We start from the raw sequence: 21787 nt of genomic DNA, 5'->3' as shown, positions 1-21787 counted from the left end.
GCTTCCGTTTCCAAAAGCCTTTCAACGTGCATTTACCTGAGTAGCTTTATTCCCACGTGGTTTTATCAAGCGGGCACAAACACAACCCAATGCATTTCAGAGCACTTTTTAATCTTGTGGAAAAGCAAAAAAAAAATACCAGAAATAAGAACCGGCAGTAGCTCCTTCACGGTGTTCATGGAGTTCACCAACATGACTCTGTGTTCCTGGTGAGTCAGCTCTTGCTGCCGCTCATCAATCATTTTGGCCATCTTGGTCATCCCTATGTGAAGGAAGTCAAGGAAGTCATGAAGCGATACAGTATTTCCCTTACGGTTTTGCAATTTCAAGCAGGAGAAGATTACACCAAACAGCAACTTTAAATGTTACGTTTCCGAAGTTGCAAAGATGCTATACAACTATTAATTCAAATAGTATATCCCCAGTGTTCAAGATATGCTATTTTCTAAGGCAACGTGCATTTTTAAAACACAAAAACCAATACTAAATCAAGAGATCAGATCAGCAATTTGTGGCCCTTTGGACATTTCATTAAATGTCTGCTTAAGGAAACGCACAGAGCATGCCATTAGCTTAGCTCAGGCATAGCCAAACACAGCCCTTCAGATGTTTTGGGACTACAACTCCCATCATCCCTGACCACTGGTCCTGTTAGCTAGGGATGATGGGAGTTGTACTCCCAAAACATCTGGAGGGCCGAGTTTGCCTATGCCTGGCTTAGCTTATGTCAGAAACATACATCAAGGGTAGCCTAATTGGAACCCAAACTTCTTATGAAGCCACAAATCCATATATTAGAACTGGCATACTACTGTGCTAAGATGCTGAACTATGGATTCAAGTGCTCCTGGTTCAAATTCACCTCTGCTATGAAATAACTAGGAAGTCTTAGGCAAGCCAATCTCTCTCTCAGCCTCTACTCGCATCTGCAATACAGACAAAATAATACTGATCTACCTCACAAGGTTGTTGCAAGCATCATGACAAAGAAAGAATTTATACCGCACTTCCAAGTGTGATTATTGATTAGGTTCTACACATCATACAGAAATAAACATTAGATTTCTAGGCTACAGCATTTCATACTGCAGATCAGACTTAAGATGTGGGATAGGCTAAACCCCTCTCCCTTGGGTACTAGTAAATTAGGGGGATAGGTTCCCCCATCCCGCCCCCCCCCCCCGATGAGCTAGTCATGCAAGATGCTTCTTACAAGAGGGAATTTTCAAAAATATGAACAACACACATGAAATCTGAAGAGACATATCCATTCACTATGTGGAGTGGCTGACAGACTTAAATTCATCCTGCGTATCAGAACAGCAATTCCATACACACTATATTGGTTAGGGGGGAGAGAGAGAAACTCCTGCATGTGATGCTATTCTAAGCTTTAAATGAACTTTCCAGAGCAGGGACTTTAGGCTGCTTTATATATGAGGTGACCCCACAAGTTTGTCCTAGGAGGACATGTCACTCCTCTCAAGCTCCATTCTGGTGCTGTCACCATCTTATATAGCTTACCCACATGCAGATTTGTGGAAGAGGAGTCCTAAACGGCCTCGGCCCAGTATACCTGAAGGAGCGTCTCCACCCCCATCGTTCTGCCCGGCCGTTGAGGTCCAGCGCCAAGGGCCTTCTGGCAGTTCCCTCATTGCGAGAAGCAAAGCTGCAGGGAACCAGGCAGAGGGCCTTCCTGGTAGTGGCACCCGCCCTGTGGAACGCCCTCCCATCAGATGTCAAAGCGATAAACAATTCAGAAGACATCTTAAGGCAGCCCTGTTCAGGGAAGTTTTGCATCTGCAAAACGGACCCACACTGTGCCAATATCAACACTGATCCCAGCTATTCCAAATGGTCAATTGGAGAATTGTAGTTCAGTAGCGGATTATGCACTTTGCAAGCTGAAGGTTGCAGGCCCAACTCTCATGTATCTTAATAATAATATTACTAATAATTTTATTATTTATATCCCGCCCATCTGGCTGGGTTTCCCCAGCCACTCTGAGCGGCTCCCAACAGAATATTAAAAACACAATAAAACATTGAACATTAAAAACCTCCCTAAACAGGGCTGCCTTCAGATGTCTTCGAAAAGTCAGATAGTTGTTTATTTCCTTGACACCTGATGGGAGGGCGTTCCACAGGGTGGGCACCACTACCGAGAAGGCCCTCTGCCTGGTTAACTGAAGATGTCAGCTAGCAGGACTGGGAAAGGGAGTCAGTTCAGAGTAGCCAGGTTTTGCTTAGATCAAACAAAACAAGCTGACTCTAAATTACAAAATATAAATTACAAAAATTTCCCATATTGAATGGCATGCCAATCAGAAACAGGATCAGGTGAACAAAAAAAATCACTTCCACTATGTAAAAAGGCATAATAATAATAATAATAATAATAATAATAATAATAATAATTTTATTTATATCCCGCCCTCCCCAGCCGACGCCGGGCTCAGAGCGGCTAACAACAGTAAAATAATACAACATTCTAAAATCATTTCATTATAAAATCATTTCAAATCAGATTAATGGCAACCATTGGGCTAGAGTTCTGTGAAGATTGCCAAAGGAGGGGTCAGGCTGTGCCCTGGCCAAAGGCCTGGTGGAACAGCTCTGTCGAGTCCATCAGGGTCCTAGTCTCTTGTGACAGAGCGTTCCACCAGATTGGAGCCACAGCCGAAAAAGCCCTGGCTCTGGTTGAGGCCAGCCTAACCTCTCTGTGGCCCGGGACCTCCAAGATGTTTTTGTTTGTGTTGGTACTAAAGGGTTGAGAGGTAACAAGTCGCTCTAATCACTGAGCAGCTGGAAGTCATTAAGCATCCAGGAATGTGAGTTAGTTTGTATAAAGAGTCAGTTCACCCGTGTTTCTCCCTTCTTCTTCCCCCCTTGACCTGACTTGCAGACTCAGTTTGTGACCATGGGCGTGTTTGCTGATATGAGTTAAGTTTAGAGTAAAGTTTTCTTTATGCCGGAGATAAAAGCATGTGTGCTTTATCGCCAGGGTTTTTCTTTTGTGAATAAAGTTTTTCCCTGAGTTCCAAAGTGCATGCTCCAGGATTCTTCATTGAAAGGTACTGACTCTCCTGCCTTCTTCAGCCGCTGCACGAAAATCTCTGCTGAGATAAGACTTATGGCGTTGGAAGCGCACTGGACGTTTACTTAACATTAAACTAATTAAAGTTTAATGGACAGTTTGAAGACCGTAAGGTCCTCCGTGGGACATACCAGGAGAGGCAGTCCCGTAGGTATGAGGGTCCTAGGCCGTATAGGGCTTTAATGCTACTAGTCTTAATGTGTTCCCAACTTAGCACATCGATTATATTTATTCTCTGAACTATCGTCTGCACATCTCTCGGGAGACAGTGATCCAAATATTATGAGCATACCAGACAAGGTCATGCCCAAAAAGGTGGCAGCAAGAGGAAGGAGATGACTGCGGCCGCAGCCAGCAGACCTAGATAGCCATTGAAAAATAAACAACCACAGCAAGACTACTAGAGCAACTGAGCAAAACAAAACACGTAAACAAAAAGGACAGGAAATGTTTCTAAAACAGAAACATGGAAATTATTTCCCTTAATTTTATGCTTCTGTTTTTAAAAAACGCTTCCTTTCATTTTCATGCCATCTCATTTCTGTGAAATAGAAATGCAGGTCGGCATATCCAATGTTAATGATATGTTTAATTAGGAAGGGAATAACAAAACAAAAAAAAAAAGATGAACAGTTATCTGATGCAACTGTGCAGCCTACGGGATTGCAAGAGTAGAGGCAGATATTGGAACAGCATTCCATAATTTGGGCAAGTTTGGAGTAGACTTGGCAGCCCAAATCTATTTGTCCCACAAACTCTTCAGGCCACGCTACATTCAGAAAGTGTGAAGAGAGTGTAACGAAAACAAGGCCTGCCAGCAAAAGGCAGACAGAACTCCCAGAATAGAAGACACATTGACAAGAGTACGTGTTATCTAAATAGAGGCCTCCACCAGGATAATATATATATTCCGAGTCTTGAATTTATCCAGCGCCTTGGCTAGGCAGGCCTTCAGTGAGAAAACTCCACTTCCTACGAAGTCCCAGAAAATTACAAAGTCAGATGATAAAAAAAGGTGGAAACCTCATTGCCCTCCAAGTTGAGAGCAAAGCACTCACTTAAAGCAACTTTTGACAGGCTGATGTATTAAATATCTGAAACAGCTGCTGTGGGCAATGCTTTACATTGTCTCTGGCTGCAAGGAACACGGTCTCACCCCATTTTTGTCCTTCATCTGCTCTTAAAAATCCAGTGTTTCTGCGTACCTCTCTTGAACACAGAGACATGCTTGCTTCTTTCCCTACCTCCATTTTTTTAAAATCGATATTGGAGAATCCCTTGATTTTCTGTTCCATGTAGAGGCAAAGAGGTTCCAGCAGCTTCGAGCTGGCTGGGGAATGCCTGTCTGCTCATCCTGCTTCTGAATTCCTTTCTGACTCCCTTTCTGGCTCAAGAACGGTTCATTCCTCTTGGCCATTCCTCATTGTCAAAGTGGAAGTGACAGAGGCATTTGTGTATTTACTTGCCTGCCCCATTCATATATAAAGTGGGGAGTGGGAGAGGTCTAGAGGGGCTAAGTTTAACACCAGTAGGGGCATGCCAGAATAAAAGAGCTCCTGAACTGAGTCAGGCTGGAAGGAAAAGTACCTGAAGCAATGGGATCCAGGGAGATAGGGCAGGGAAGGATCCAACTCCTCTCTTTAGAAGTTAAGGATTTTGTGATCCCATCCTATCCCCCGCTCTCCGCTGCCAATTTATATGTGGATGATGCAGGCGCATAAATTAAAAACAGGGCTATCACTGTCATAACCCACAAATAGTGACTGTTTGCTGGCTTTGGCAGACTGGTTAGAGGGGGGGAAAGAGGGTTAAGTGCTTCTCTATGCTGCTACCACTTCAGGGTCAATGGTTCACAAAGTATGAAGGGGATGGCACAAATCGCAAAGGTTTTATTCATATAGCACCTCCAGAGAGGTAGAATCATAGAATCATAGAACTGTAGAGTTGGAAGGGACCCTGAGGATCATCTAGTCCAACCCCCTGCAATGCAGGAATATGCAGCTGGTCCATACAGGGATCGAACCTGCAGCCTTGGTGTTATCAGCACCATGGTCTAACCATCACACTTCTCACACTTCAAGAAACCACATAGGTGAAATATTACAATCAGCGTTAGAAACTCAGATATATAAGCTAGGCGCCAAATGGCTCCTTAAACAAGGGCTACTATGCTCTTTTAAAATGTGGGGTTTGGGGGGGGGTATTGTTTTAGGGACATGGGTGGCACTGTGGGTTAAACCACAGAGCCTAGGACTTGCCGATCAGAAGCTCGGCGGTTTGAATCCCCGCAACGGGGAGAGCTCCCGTTGCTCAATCCCTGCTCCTGCCAACCTAGCAGTTCGAAAGCACGCCAGTGCAAGTAGATAAATAGGTACCACTCTAGCAGGAAGGTAAACGGCGTTTCCCTGCGCTGCTCTGGTTCGCCAGAAGCGGCTTAGTCATGCTGGCCACATGACCCAGAAGCTGTACGCCGGCTCCCTCGGCCAATGAAGTGAGATGAGCACCGCAACCCTAGAGTCGGTCACGACTGGACCTAGTGGTCAGGGTTCCCTTTACCTTTTACTATTGTTGTTTTTATTTTGATTATAGATTTTGCGGTTTTATATTTGTATTTTATTCTGTAAACTGCAGATGATGATGATGATGACGACGACGACAGTGGTTGCCAAAACGGAATGGCTCAAAAGCTGTATTTTTCAATACGGATTTTTGGTTCCTGAAATTCATTCTGATTGTGTAGATAACATTTTAATTGACAGAATTCCACAGGATGTGGTATTAGTATGTGAAAACAGTCACGATTCAAGGATCTGCAGGCACGCACCTCCAGATGGTGGACACATCAGGCACTATCCTGGCAACGGGGAACCTTCATTTGGTCGCAAGTGACTGATAGCCAGGTGCAAAACGTGCCTGGCGAATTTCGAATGCTGATTGTAAACACATGGACCCCACAGAGACTCTAAAGTTTGCAATGCCCCATTTCAAGCCAATGAGTTCTAGCTCTATTTACTCTCACAAGGGAGGTTTCTTCATTTGCAGTGGCCTTGCACCCAGGACTGGGCATGGATTGGCAGGGACAAGGCTTCAGGTAGAGCCTCTTGGTGTGAACCTGGAACCTTTGGCATGCAAGACATGAGCTTGGCCACTAAGCGATGGTGCCTCCCATAGCTCAGGAGAGAGAAAGAGAGAAAATCTCCACATTACAGTAGTGCCTCGCAAGACGAAAAGAATCCATTCCGCGAGTCTCTTCGTCTTGCGGTTTTTTCGTCTTGCGAAGCAAGCCCATTAGCGGCTTAGCGCTATTAGCGGCTTAGCGGATCAGCTGATAAGCGGCTTAGCGGATCAGCTGTTAAGTGGCTTAGCGGCTTAGCTGATAAGCGGCTTAGCGGCTTAGAAAAAGGGGGGGAGGGAAAAAACCCGCAGGAACTCGCAAGACATTTTCGTCTTGCGAAGCAAGCCCATAGGAAATTCGTTTTGCGAAGCACCTCCAAAACGGAAAACCCTTTCGTCTAGTGGGTTTTCCGTCTTGCGAGGCATTCGTCTTGTGGGGCACCACTGTATTAAAGGTGCCGGGTAAAAACATTGCTAGAATGCACTAAGAGGAATACTGGGAATGTCTAACCTGGCCCTAGGTTCTTTGTGTAGGTCACCAAGTCCTCCATAGTTTCCACCACCTCTGCCACTGTTAGGTATTCCAGAATTCCTTTGCAGACACGAATGATTTTACGGACCTTAAATAATAATAAAAAAGGTAATCATTAGTGTTTTTTCCTTTTATCACAACGGGCCAACATGGCCAAAGGCACTGTTTCTAGTCAAAAGCAGAGCATGTACAACATCAGTGACAATACAGAGAGACACGCGACGGCATGCTGGAAGCGATTTGAACAAACATCCGCTGCTTTCCAGCATACAGTGGTACCTTGGTTCTCGAACCTAATCCATTTCAGAAGTCAGTTCGACTCCCGGAACCATTCAAAAACCAAGGCACAGCTTGCAATTAGCTGCAGGAGCCTCCTGCACTCAATCGGAAGCCGCGTCAGCTGTTCAGCTTCTGAAAAACATTCGCAAACCGGAACACTTACTTCTGGGTTTGCAGTGTTCGGGAGCCGATTTGTTCGACAATTAAGCCGTTCCGAGAACCAAGGTACCACTGTATTTGTTTTCAGGGCAACAAACGTGTGTTGTTCCACATACTTTGCAATAGGTCTGTTTTCCCTCACAATAAAACACCACGTTTAGTCGCTCTGGGATGAATGTCCGGTAGGTGCAATGCGCTACCCATTACCCATCAATAGAAAAAGCTGCCTGCAGAGTTGCACATGACTGCCTTCAAGGACGCTTTTTTCCCATCATGTTCTTTCAAGTACAGTGGACCCTTGGGTTATGCACCTCTCTGGATACGCAACCTTCAGGTTATGTTCTGCATGCTGTGTGCATGCACAGAAGCACTCTATCGTGCTGCGCAGAAGCACTCTATCACACCACACACGTGCGCAGAAGCAGCCCCTCTGGTTACGGATTTTTTGGAGTGCGCACGGACCCCTGGAATGAATTAAATTTGTATCCAGAGGGTCCACTGTAATGTTCTCTGTGCAGCGATGAATACAAAATCCCTTGAAAGAAAATGTATGCCTTCTATATTTAGATGCTATATGAGCACTGTTGAATGTGTGAAATTAAGTGCAGCCCGGGAGAGAATGTTCCATTTTAAAGCTTCAGCCAAATGTTGCATTATATTATCGTTTCTTTAATATTTCCAGCGTGACAATGCAAGTTTGAGAACACGCTATCAAGATCACAAAGATGGGGAAAGAGCGAGCACTTTCCAGAAATCAGCTTCCCTGAAGGCAAATTAACTACTCCACAATTTCAAGAGCTATTATCTCCAATGGTATCAATAAGAAATGGGAGAGTAATTGCTAATAAATCAGATGCCAAGGATATTCATAGCATGGCTGATAAGCCTCGCTTTAATGCACCTCTCCTAAAGCCTCCACAGTACTAACTAAAAAGCACTGAAAAAATACACAGTCATTGTGTCTGCTAAGGAACATCTTGCATTTATTCTCAATGCCAGAGCCGCATGCTGTAATGTTAATTCAAAACATGCAGAAATAAACTTCATAAAGACTACTGGTGAGAAAAATCTTACTTTAAAAAACACGTACAGTCGTACCTTGGAAGTTGAACGGAATCTGTTCCAGAAGTCCATTCGACTTCCAAAACATTCGGAAACCAAAGTGCAGCTTCTGATTGGCTGCAGGAAGCTCCTGCAGCCAATCAGAAGCCACAGAAGCCTCGTCGGATGTTTGGCTTCCAAAAGTAGTTCGCAAACCAGAACAGTCACTTCTGGGTTTCCGGCGTTCGGGAGCCAAAACGTTCAAGAACTAAGTTGTTCGAAAACCAAGGTATGACTGTAATACCATTGTGACAAGTTGATGCCTTTCAGACTTTTCAATGCTGCGGTTCAGACAACTGTTGGGGGCTTTATAAACCATGTTTTTTTATGAAGTCGGGAGTGTGCTTCGCACTTCTCCTCTCCCTTTTCCTTCCCACTCTCTTGTGAAATGCACATTTTTGCCAGAGTCCCTCTACCTTACTTTCCTGGCTTTTTAACAACATTAAGCCAGAGCTCAGAGCCACAGTTTGGACAGAACAGGGAACTCTGGCTTAATACAAGAGCCAGGTTCTGTGCACAGAAGCTAGGAATTTTGCACATGGTGTGCAGCTCAGTGAGGGAAAGGGAAAACCCTCCCCAGCCCCGATACTCAGTCCTGGTTTTACGAATCATGCTTTTATAAACCACTAATGCAGGAAACAATAGTTAGGCAGCGCTCTAAATCTGAAGCCAGGTACCGCGTAGGTGTTGCTAACTGGCATTAGAAAGCTCACCTCGGCCTCATCGAATGTCAGAAGCAAGTCCGATGTCCCAGAAAGGATGCCTCTTGATCCGTCAATGAGGTAATCACGAGCAGGTACTGAGTAAGGGTCCGTTTGGAGCATCTGCGCGGCCTGTACAAGCTTTGTGCAAGCATTTTCCACCCTAGGAGGAACCATTGTGAGAGAGAAATTAGTGTCAGTCCCGCTACCTGTAGGGGAAAGACGGGAGCCAACTCTGGAGCAGTATGACTACAGACCAGTGCTTCCCAAACGCTCCAGCTGTTTTTGGGACTCCAACTCCCATCATCCTGAACTAGCAAGACCAGTGGTCAGGAATGATGGGAATTGTAGTCCAAAAACAGCTGCAGACCCAAGTTGGGGAAACACTGTAATAGATCATCTTCCTTCGCATTGTACACAGATTATTTAACATATCCTCTTTACTCCTACAAGGGACACGGGTGGCGCTGTGGGTTAAACCACAGAGCCTAGGACTTGCCGATCAGAAGGTCGGCGGTTCGAATCCCCGCAATGGGGTGAGCTCCTGTTGCTCGGTCCCTGCTCCTGCCAACCTAGCAGTTTGAAAGCACGTCAAAAGTGCAAGTAGAGAAATAGGTAAACGGCGGGAAGGTAAACGGCGTTTCCATGCGCTGCTCTGGTTCGCCAGAAGTGGCTTAGTCCTGCTGGCCACATGACCTGGAAGCTGTACGCCAGTTCCCTCGGCCAGTAAAGCGAGATGAGCGCCGCAACCCCAGAGTCATCCACGACTGAACCTAATGGTCAGGGGTACCTTTAACCTTTAAATGCCAGGGTGCATTTTCTAGTTAAAATGTAAAACACAGAAACAGAAGATTGGTCCATCTAGCTCTTAGTACCCTTAAGCCGGGCTGGAGGCACTTCTCCATGCTTTTGGACAGGAGTGATTCCCAGCTACTGGGATTAAGTCTGAGACCTGCTGGAGGCAAAGTATGCACTCTGCCCGTGAGCAATGGTCCTTCCTCTTGCATAAAGCTGGTTTCACTTGAAGCATGTATGACGTATGTTGAAAAGGCCAATGTTTAGGGGACACTACACGTTACATGCCAACGTGCATTTAAAAACTATTAACCGATGGCCCATTTTGGTTTAAAAGCTGCTTGCTGGAGACAGAGAGGGAGGACCCAGCTTTGTCACTGAGAACCAGACACCACCTTCGTAGGTGGAACTATGCAGCAATAGGGCACGTTGAATTTTTCAACTTTCATAATCCAAAAATGAGGGGTCCTAAAAAGTTGTAACATGACTTGGGGATTCAAAATATATTTCAGTTAAATTAATATAATTTAGTCTTGCTTGGCGAGTAAACTGTGTGCATCACTCGAGTAAACTGCATCGAAATCATTAAAAATGATTGCCCAATATTATTATTATTATTATTATTAGGCATCACCTGACATTTTCAGAAGGCAACATTAAAATTATTTGGTTTTCCGAAAGCAAATTATGTGCTGCTTCAGGAAAAGTAGACTTATGAAGCTAAATGCTGCCCAATCTCAAAAATTGTTGTTGTTTAGTCGTTTAGTCGTGTCCGACTCTTCGTGACCCCATGGACCAGAGCACGCCAGGCACTCCTGTCTTCTACTGCCTCCTGCAGTCTGGTCAGACTCATTTGTAGCTTCGAGAACACTGTCTAACCATCTCGTCCTCTGTCGTCCCCTTCTCCTTGTGCCCTCCATCTTTCCCAACATCAGGGTCTTTTCCAGGGAGACTTCTCTTCTCATGAGGTGGCCAAAGTATTGGAGCCTCAGCTTCAGGATCTGTCCTTCCAGTGAGAGCTCAGGGCTAATTTCCTTAAGAATGGATGCGTTTGATCTTCTTGCAGTCCATGGGACTCTCAAGAGTATCCTCCAGCACCATAATTCAAAAGCATCAATTCTTCGGCGATCAGCCTTCCTTATGGTCCAGCTCTCACTTCCATACATCACTACTGGGAAAACCATGGCTTTAACTATACAGACCTTTGTTGGCAAGGTGATGTCTCTGCTTTTTAAGATGCTGTCTAGGTTTGCCATCGCCTTTCTCCCAAGGAGAAGCGTCTTTTAATTTTGTGACTGCTGTCACCATCTGCAGTGATCAGGGAGCCCAAGAAAGTAAAATCTCTCACTGCCTCCATTTCTTCCCCTTCTATTTGCCAGGAGGTGATGGGACCAGTGGCCATGATCTTCGGGGGGGGGGGGTTGATGTTGAGCTTCAGATCATATTTTGCGCTCTCCTCTTTCACCCTCATTAAAAGGTTCTTTAATTCTTCCTCACTTTCTGCCATCAAGGTTGTGTCATCTGCATATCTGAGGTTGTTGATATTTCTTCTGGCTATCTCAAAAATAGCAGAAGCCTATTCATACTCAGAAGCCTATTTTTAAGAACCCTCACTGAAGAAATTTGCAAAATTAAGTTTCACTCCCTAAAACTGCATGCCTTAATGCAGCGAGTCTTGGGAGCTCACCCCACCTCTTCTTTCAAAGATTGGCAGGAGGGGGAGGTCACTTGTTGGGACATCTCCATAGCTTCCATTTGTCAATTAACCTCTTGCCTTGCTCATGTACTTCCCCCTCCCCCCAACTATCATCCCAGGGCTATTTGAAGGACCATCTTGCCCTGAGGGGAGGGGAGAAGAAGGAAGCTTGAGGAACTGTTACCAGCCTGCTATCACTCAGTTCTGTTCTGATTGGAATACAAAAATCTGTGCATGACTCATACAGGTTTGGCATTCAGAGGTTGTTGGGTTGTTGTTTTTAAATTATGCTTTAACCAGGAAAATGACTCCTGATAGTCTAGACCATTTGACTATCAGCTAGGGCAGGCTGACATTATTTGCTGGCTTGAAATATCATTAAAACAAGCCATTACCTTATATGAAGAATTCTAAGCCCAAAATTATTAAAATGCCATTTGTGAAACGGTTACATTCCTTTTATTCACAGTGAGCTTTCTAAAGCGTCAAGTCTGAAATCAGACAATATGCTCTTGCAATGTACACAATAATCTAATTTCCTAGAGCACTAATCTGAGCACTTTTGGTAGCTCAGGGACTCGGAGTTGCAACATAATTCTCACCTACAGTAATTTTTTGATCAGCATAATGCAAGATAATGCTGGAGCCACGACCAACTTGTTGATAAAATCTGCAGATTTTGTTGAGTTCAATACACAAAATGATGTGTTGCACTGACAGCCAGCTGCTGGACGTGCGAACTAAGCTGTAACACAGATGACAGAGTAACATCCTATTTACAAGCCAAATTTAGCAAAAGATTAAATATAATTCACTTGGCTGGTTTTAGATAGCAGCCAAGTATCTTGTAAATGCCACTAGAGCTGTGTGTGCTAAAACATCTACGTCCTTTCCAGATAAAAACACAGCACTATTTATTTTTTTAAGGTAGAACTTCAGTGTCTAAAAATAAAATACTATTATTTCTGCAGGAGTTAACGTATGTATCATTCTCTTGCCTATTTTGCACCATTTCCTTCAAGTTCTCCTATTTGTGCCTGTACAGGTCCTGACTTTGGTTAACAACTTCTTATTCTTATGGCTAATCTGATTTTACAACTGGCATCGAGATTTGACTGCATATAAGCCATTGTTATTAATCTTGAGGTGCTAAGAGCGCTTGGTACTGTTGCAATGAAGGCAAACAATTCCCACGGCCTCAAGCCAAGCCCTCACCTGCACTCTTCAGTGTTACAGCCCCAAAATATATTTATTACCTCAGTGTAAATATAGCCAGCAACACTGGGAACGCAACATAGGTTCAGATCCAACACAACGGGCCAGGTGGTTGGGGGGGGGACGACGACTTTGAACAGCTGACTCCCATGTCATAACACAGGGGTCCCTAATGTGGTACCCACAGCCTTAAAGCAGCCAGGCCATTTCCCCAATTTAAAACTTACCTCCCTTCCCTCCCAACCACCAAAACAACTGGTATTAGCTGGGGGGAGAGACAAGGAGAGAGAGAAGGATGCAATGTGGGTCCCTATTTCCCTTCACAGCTGCTTTGAAAGGTGGTTTAAATCAAATAAAGACTGTAGGGGGAGGGATAAGGGTTAACCACCCTAGAAAAACAGTCAAGCAAAAAGAGACCTGATCATGGATCGCCCATGTCACAACTTTTTGCGTCCACCAGTTCCAAAAGTTGCTGTTGTGTCCAATGGCATTTTCAAAACCTAGGCCCTATCTGTGCTGTCCGTTTAAAGCAGTATCATGCCATTTCCAACAGTGATGGCTTCCCCCAAAGCTAAGGTTACCAGACGTCCCCGTTTCCCAGGGACAGTCCCCGGATTTACAAATCAGTCCCCATACGAAATCCATTGAAGTTTAAAAGTGTCCCTGGATTCATTGGAAAAAATCTGGTAACCTTACCCAAAGCATCCTGGCAACTGCAGCTTGTTAAGGAGAACCCTGTTCATCTCACTTAAATGCAGTAATACCAGAGCCTCCATGTGTCCCTATTTTCAGATCAACAAAAGCCATCCCAGTTTCTGATTTGATCCCAGAATGTCCCGTTTTTCCTTTATTGTTGTTGTTTAGTCATTTAGTCATGTTGATCTCTTCGTGACCCCATGGACCAGAGCACGGCAGGCACTCCTGTCTTCCACTGCCTCCCGCAGTTTGGTCAAACTCATGCTGGTAGCTTCGAGAACACTGTCCAACCATCTCGTCCTCCGTCATCCCCTTCTCCTTGTGCCCTCCATCTTTCCCAACATCAGGGTCTTTTCCAGGGAGCCTTCTCTTCTCATGAGGTGGCCAAAGTATTGGAGCCTCAGCTTCAGGATCTGTCCTTCCAGTGAGCACTCAGGGCTGATTTCCTTAAGAATGGAGAGGTTTGATCTTCTTGCAGTCCATGGGACTCTCAAGAGTCTCCTCCAGCACCATAATTCAAAAGCATCAATTCTTCGGCGATCAGCCTTCCTTATGGTCCAGCTCTCACTTCCATACATCACTACTGGGAAAACCATTAGGCTATCCCTATTTGCATTGGAGAAATGTTGGATGGTAGGGAGTTATGTGACCCCCTAAGCCAAGGAGATAAGTAACTATACAACCTTTAGAAGACATCTGGGATTTTTTTTTAGTGTTTAATTGTATTTTCTATATATGTTGGAAGCTGCCCAGAGCGGCTGAGGCAACCCAGGCAGAAAAGTGGTATATAAATAATAAAATTATCATTGTTATTGTTATGAAATAGGATGTCCTTATTTTCATGGGAGAAATGTTGACAGGTGTGTAATGCAGCATATTATACTCTCTCATTCACACTACGAAATCCCAAGACATAATTAGATCTTCCTATGCTTTAGAGAAGAAGTTGGATGTAATCATAGTGCAGTATATCTGATATTTAAAGCAGGCAGAGAAGCTACTAAGCAAATATTCAAAATAATCCACAATGCAAATAGATCTTCATACAATTTTCCATTTAGCTTTTTCACTGCCCCAGATTTCCCACCTCCTGGCAAAGGCATTCATGTGCTTGAGACAACATCTTTCTGCCCCACACCATGGGATGCTCTCACCCCCAACAATTTAGCAAAAGGAAATTGGCTTAATGATAACGAAAGTGATTATTACGCCTTCAAAACCTCCAGGAAGAAAATCATTATATCTTTTGCGCCGATGCATGAAGTTAATTACGAGCGCCAGTCAATTAGCTTTCAGGTATTAAACAAAATCTGAGCCAGACCAAGGGCACACAGAGAGAAAAGCAGACACGCTACCCCTTGACACTGTCATCCAAAGTAAAAGGGACTTTTATATTGGGAAGAAAAGTATTATTTGTGCAGCTAGTTGTTGGAGAACTCTGTACTGAAGAAGTGGGATATTGGAACAGCTAAGACCACGTTACAAAGTCCAGTCCAAATTAACCCAAATCTCTGATGAATAACAAGTCTAATCTTGTTCCTGATGTATTAGTTTGCTATGTGCAGGGATTTTTGCTTGCTTGCTTGTTTACTGAGAAGCATTCAGTCAGGGGAGGTCTCACTTGCACTCCAAAATAGTACGGCACTGATACAAGGTTAGCAAGGCTTTTATAAAACCACTACCAAGACTTGCCATGTTTATTTACTTACTTAATGAATGCGGGAGGCATGTCTCTCTTCAAAATCTGGTCTTCAGTTGTCTGCACAGTTTCTTTTCCAACCTGCAGCAGGAGTAAAAAAAGTTGTTTTTTAAAATCACCAGCTTCAGAATTGCAATGTAAATTTCTTAATAAAGTCAAAATATGAACAACAGCTTTTCCTGTTCCCATGGTTCACTACTTACCCGGCACTCGGAAGCAGTGCTAGAAACTCAGATATATAAGCTAGGTGCCAAATAGCTCCTTAAAGAAAGGTTACAGTCACCAAAAGGGAATGTTGAGTTGCCATTTGGGGGCAAGACGGTTCTAAAGTCTTACAGTGGTACCTCAGGTTACAAACTTAATTCGTTCCAGAGGTCCGTTCTTAACCCAAAACCATTCTTATCCTGAGGCGTGCTTTCGCCAATGGGGCCTCCTGCTGCTGCCGGCGCGCGATTTCCGTTCTCATCCTGGGGCAAAGTTCTCAACCCAAGGCACTACTTCTGGGTTAGCAGAGTTTGTAACCCGAAGTGTTTGTAACCCGAAGCTTTTGTAACCCAAGGTACCACTGTGTTTTTCAAGTGATGGACTGATTGTGATTGATTCTCATTTAAAGATCTGGCTAATTCAGAGGACCACCTTGAGCTAGGTTAAGAGCTTTGAGAACTTCAAGAAGAAAAGTCACTTGATCCAGGGACAGTCCACATATATAGTGGCCTGTTCCAGTCTCTTTTTCTTAAAGGTGACACGGACCATTCATAAGGTAAGAATATTCTTCACAACCATGAGCAGGGCAGAGGGGTGCAGAGAAGGCAAGCTGCAACAATTAACTATAATGTTGTTCACTGTTCCTGCTCAGGCTGCCCAGAAAAAGCATTTTAGTTCCTGAAATTCACACCGATTATGCAGGTAAAATATAACAGATAGAATTCTACAGAATGTGGCATTAGTGTGCGAAAACAGTCACAACCCAATGATTCCCAGGCATGCACCTCCAGATGGTGATGTCACCTAGCATCCAGGCATTTTCACTTGGTTGCAAGTAGCCGGTAGCCAGGTGCAAAAAACTCCTGGCGCCTGGCTAATTTCGAACACTCCTCTGAAGAGGAGAAGGATACCCAAGGCATTGGAATGAAGCAGACTAAAGTGACAGCACACTAGCACGGTCACAAATCTGAAGGGTTCCCATCTAACATGGTCACATTACAAGAATGGAATGAAGCATATTTGCTGCTCAACCAATTCCTCCCTAGTGCATGCTTGTGGGCTTGGGCAGAGAGATGCTGCAGCAGAGGGGTTCTGGAACAGGAAGCCCATGGGTAAAATCTGAACCCAGAGCTCACTGGATGGCTTTGGGCAGGCCACTCTCAGCCTCAACCCCACATCTACAATATAAATATTATGACTGGCCTGCCTTAACATGCTTGCTATAAGGCTCGTCACAGGGGAATGTAAGTGAAACGATTTGGGCACTTGGAAGCGCTGTATTTCGACATGCAACCCTGAAAAGCGTTAAACGCCACTGTATTGCTCTTTGTAGTAGGACGCGGGTGGCGCTGTGGGTAAAAGCCTCAGCGCCTAGGGCTTGCCGATCGAAAGGTCGGCGGTTCGAATCCCTGCGGCGGGGTGCGCTCCCGCTGCTCGGTCCCAGCGCCTGCCAACCTAGCAGTTCGAAAGCACCCCCGGGTGCAAGTAGATAAATAGGGACCGCTTACTGGCGGGAAGGTAAACGGCGTTTCCGTGTGCGGCTCTGGCTCGCCAGAGCAGCGATGTCACGCTGGCCACGTGACCCGGAAGTGTCTCCGGACAGCGCTGGCCCCCGGCCTCTTGAGTGAGATGGGCACACAACCCCAGAGTCTGTCAAGACTGGCCCGTACGGGCAGGGGTACCTTTACCTTTACCTTTTATTGCTCTTTGTGCTACTAAATCACTTAAAAGGTCCGCGTACAAAATAAATGCTCCAATGGCAAGCACACTCTGTTCCCTAGCAAAAGACTTGAGACCCTTCTTGACTGGTTCACTAACAAACTCCACAAGATGAAATTATCAGCTTTGTTTAAATATTGTTGTGGAAAACTGGGCTGTACGCCTTCTGGATTTTTATGCTGGGAACAAGCTCTTAAATATTTACTGCACCAACATTATATCACAATAAATAATAATAATAATTCATGAGAGAATATGTTATGTAAGTACGAAACAGAAACTGCCTCCTAGACTGATGCCTGGGGGTAGGGATAATTGGAAAAATCTGGAGACAAGCTTGTCACTGTAGTGTACCTTGTAGACTTCTGACATTTCAATCACTCACTTACTCGATGGATTTCCCTGTTTCAATCTGCTTCAGTTTGGATCAGCTCAGAAGGGATTTTGCAAGCCATTTGCTAGCTACTAGTTGTCCAATCAAGAAAAATCCACCGTTGACATGTCTCAGATTCCTCCCTTCACCAGTAACATTTAATACGTGAATGTGCCTTATGGGACTGGGCGGTATCTGGTTTTCAACATCACAATACGTCACCAGCTAAACATCACAATATACTGATATATCACGACGTCTGAAATAAGGATGGAGCTATCTTAGAGGCACTGGCTGGTTTCACATTTTTTTCTGCATTGTGTGTGCGTGCGCGCGCTATGCAAAAGTCACATCATGATTCACAATATATTACCAGGTCAAAAATTATGAAACTGATATCACAATATGGACTTCGAACTGCTTTTGGAAGTTATGTCGATGTATCACCCAGCCCTAGTGCACACAGTGCCAAGGAGAAACTGCACTCCCTGGCCCAATGACCACAACAAATACAAGGAAGCCAATATTTGGCATCTTGCACCATAACTGGTGACTCAGAAGTCATCCCTGAAGCTCCCAATGATATGAAATTCAAGGGTTCCTTGAGTCAGGGGGCAAGGAGTTCTTTTTCCTCCTTCATGTTCCTCATAAAAACCCACTTCCTGTTATTTACACAGAGCTATGGGGACGCAGGTGGCGCTGTGGTGTAAACCACAGAGCCTAGGGCTTGCCGATCAGAAGGTCAGCGGTTCGAATCCCCACAATGGGGTGAGCTCCCGTTGTTCGGTCCCTGTTCCTGCCAACCTAGCAGTTCGAAAGGACGTCAAGTGCAAGTAGATAAATAGGTACCGCTCTGGTGGGAAGGTAAACGGCGTTTCCATGCGCTGCTCTGGTTCGCCAGAAGTGGCTTAGTCATGCTGGCCACATGACCCAGAAGCTCTCTGCAGACAAACGCCAGCTCCCTTGGCCTATAGAGCGAGATGAGCACACAACCCCAGAGTCATCCACGACTGGACCTAACGGTCAGGGGTACCTTTTTATGATCAAAGGGAGGAATTCAACGTTGCACCCCTCTGACTGTTTTGCAAGAGCAAGCAAATCCCATTTTGCCTGCCCCCATGCACTGCTCTGGGGGGGGGGGTTTCTCCTGACCCTTGAGAGCAGATTTGGGGAACAGGGGGGAGAAAACACCACTGCACTAGTGGGAGCCCTTGCACTAACTTCTGCTAGCACACTGGCTTATTTGAACCCGAGCCACTGCAACATAAACCAGAATTCAGGTTCCTGGTGGTCAGCGCAGCTTACAGTCGAAATTTCAATATGGGAGCACACAACCAAGGAAAGGGAAGAAGTGGTGAATATGAGCAAATGCAACAGTTTCATACTTAGGTTCATTTTTGGCTGGGGATAAGGACTAGGCAACTAAGCCACAGGCTAGTTTTAAAAGGGAGTTGAGGAAGTTGGCATTCCTCACTCAGAGAAGCAAGTACTTCCAGTTAGTGCCGCAAACTACAAGGAAACAGTACTATGAAATCTCTGCAAGCCAAGCAAAATACTTCCAGCCCACAAAAGGAAGAGAGGTGTATTTTAGGAGCGCTGATGCACTGAAATTACTATTTACAGCTCTACCAACACAACACCTCCCCACCCCCATTTTCTGCAGGTTATTATATAAATACATCTGGACATTCTCTTCTTGCACAGTATGGATCCCAGAATGTGTTGAAACAAAAGGTAAGAATACAGAAGGACACACGGGCTAACATGGACATTTCTCTCTCTGTCTGTCTCTCTGCAGGCTTGCATGGCAGAAATGCTTCCCCATTTTGGACAGCGTGGGAAAGGGTTTTCCATTGATAGCAATTTATGATAAAGTTCGTCCATGCAGGGAGGGACTCTGGGTCTGACAGGGCCCCTCCCCACATAAAAGAACTCTGCAAAGTAGTTCTACATAGAATCGTAGAATCACAACATCTCAGAGCTGGGAAGGACCCCGGGGGCCATCTAGTCTGTTATAAGAATTTTCAGCTCTCAAATACAGAATAAATATTCATAAATGCACACATATCTAAATATATGAACCATGTGTCTGAAATAGTATGGGAGAGCAATCCTGAAGACATTTTGACTCTCCCAATGACCTCAAATATTCCTCTGCAGTAAGGGAGGCAAATGGGGAAATCCTTCCCATCGCCTTTTTGCATACAAATCCTGTCTTAAGGGAGCATTTGTGTATGACTAGGGTGAGCCTGTGACCTGGATTCAGGAACTAAAGTATTAACCATCACAAAAGAATGGCCAGACTTCCCAGGTAATGGAATCAGCCATTTCTGCTGTAGACCACCTCCCTCTGTGATGTATGTATGAAGTTTGTTGGGGGTGGTCTTGGGCTACAGGGTGGGCAGTTTCAAAAGTCTATACAGTAGTACCTCAGGTTACAGACGCTTTGGGTTACAAACTCCACTAACCAGGAAGTGGTTGTTCCAGGTTAAGAACCTTGCCCCAGGATAAGAACAGAAATCGTGCACCAGCGGCAGCAGGAGGCCCCATTAGCAAAAGCATGCTTCAGGTTAAGAACGGACCTCTGGAACGAATTAAGTTCTTAACCAGAGGTACCACTGTATAAGGGCTTGCGCACCACTGTTCAGGGTTCTCCTCCCTCTTGCGCATGATGAGTGGGGACTCTGTTGCAACAGTTCCTTGAATAAAGATCAGGCTTACTAGCCACTTTGCTTCTCAATATACTCTGGTTGGCCTCTGTTATTTTCTCCTACTGATAGGGAACCCACCTAAGGACTCTGTACGGGCTCTGGAATAATGCATAAGAGAAAGGGAGCAGTTTTTCTTCGAACAAGTCTCCCACCCCCTTCAGTGCAGGAATCTCAACTAGTCCAGTGGTCATACCACCTCGGCTTAGAAACCTCCAAGGAAGGGGAATCTGCTACCTCTCGTGGGAGTCCGTTCCAATGTCGAAGTCCTAGTTATTCTGGGACTTGTGGACTGTTGAGGACATGGAGGAAAACAATTCCAGAGGGCTTCATCAACTCATTTAAGCTGAGCATCAAGACAAGAACTGCTCTCTTTCCTGCTCTTTTGCATTTGGAGGAGGCGAGAATAAGCTTTTGCCTAATCGGAGCTTTCTCAAATTCCCAGGTGTTCCCATTGTTTTTTTATGACCAGCCCTTTCTCCTTTCCCAAGGGGAAGAAAAATAATATCCATGGCGAGGTCAGTTGAAGACAGGAAAATGAAAAGTCTAACGTTTTAATTTTCAATTCGCCTCGAATAGGTTTTCAGCGCTGCTGCCGTTCTGACAATCAAACAGCGGGAGGCAGGGAGAGCCACGGGAACAGAACAACAGCCTATGATGATTACCCTTTTCCAGATTTGCTCAGTCACACTTGACATTTCAGACATGCAAATACTATGCCAAGTGTTATAATGTACAAAGGAGAGCTGTTTGGGTTGTTGTTGTTTTTCAGCAGTCATCAGCACTGTCTTTCAGCAGTGATCACATTAGTATCTATGTAATCTGATACCCACCCCCCAATCTGTTGCCAACTGCTAAATTGATTGTGGGGGGGAGGATTCCTCCCAGGAAAATCTTTCAATAATTCTATCGAATAAATCAGGGGTAGGAAACCTAAGGCCTGGGGGCCGGATGCGGCCCAATCACCTTCTCAATCCGGCCCGCGGATGGTCCAGGAATCAGCGTGTTTTTACAAGAGTAGAATGTGCCCTTTTATTTAAAATGCATCTCTGGCTTCTTTGTGGGGCCTGCCTGGTGTTTTTACATCAGTAGAATATGTGCTTTTATTTAAAATGCATCTCTGGCTTCTTTGTGGGGCAAAGGAATTCGTTCATTCCCCCCCCCCAAAAAAAATAGTCCGGTCCCGTTCCCCCCATGGTCTGAGGGATGGTGGACTGGCACACGGCTGAAAAAGGTTGCTGACCCTTGGAATAGATGCATCTTTATAACACACCACCATTTAACTGAAGAGAATGGCCAGGTCATTACTATTATTATATTATTATTTTGCATTTCAAGATAAATATAGACGGAAACCTTATAGAGAAGCGTCCGTGACAGCTTGGTGCAGATGTGTGACTTGTTCAGTTTCCAGGCGTATGGCCAACCCAAAAAGAATACCATCTTCTGTCCTCAACTGAGAGGCAGTTCGTGAGAGGTGTTTCCTTACTGCAGCATTTGCTGCTACAAACTTTATACAAGCGATGCTGCACTGGGGGTATGTACAAATAAATAAGCACTTAACGGGACGCGGGTGGTGCTGTGGGTTAAACCACAGAGCCTAGGACTTGCCAATCAGAAGATCGCGGTTCAAATCCCCGTGACAGGGTGAGCTCCCTTTGCTCGGTCCCTGCTCCTGCTAACCTAGCAGTTCGAAAGC

At 45.0% G+C, this 21787-nt stretch overlaps 1 protein-coding gene across 4 annotated transcripts in view; it reads right to left on the bottom strand.

Annotated features, from left to right (window-relative positions):
• The window catches only part of VCL (vinculin), an 88191-nt gene that overhangs the window by 43252 nt on the left and 23152 nt on the right, over window positions 1-21787 (bottom strand). For all 4 annotated transcript variants that reach the window (XM_081864238.1, XM_081864239.1, XM_081864240.1 and 1 more), the window contains exons 2-5: window positions 15095-15165; window positions 8996-9146; window positions 6723-6831; window positions 140-262 (exon numbers count right to left, since the gene is read on the bottom strand). In XM_081864238.1, coding sequence (XP_081720364.1) covers window positions 140-262; window positions 6723-6831; window positions 8996-9146; window positions 15095-15165 — 454 coding nt within the window. The remainder of the gene's footprint in view (window positions 1-139; window positions 263-6722; window positions 6832-8995; window positions 9147-15094; window positions 15166-21787) is intronic.

The sequence above is a fragment of the Podarcis erhardii genome, assembly GCF_964252035.2.
Source record: "Podarcis erhardii genome assembly, chromosome: 5".
Lineage (NCBI taxonomy): Eukaryota > Metazoa > Chordata > Lepidosauria > Squamata > Lacertidae > Podarcis > Podarcis erhardii.
The sequence above is the reverse complement of the archived record's forward strand: the minus strand, read 5'-3'. Positions and strand labels throughout refer to the sequence as shown.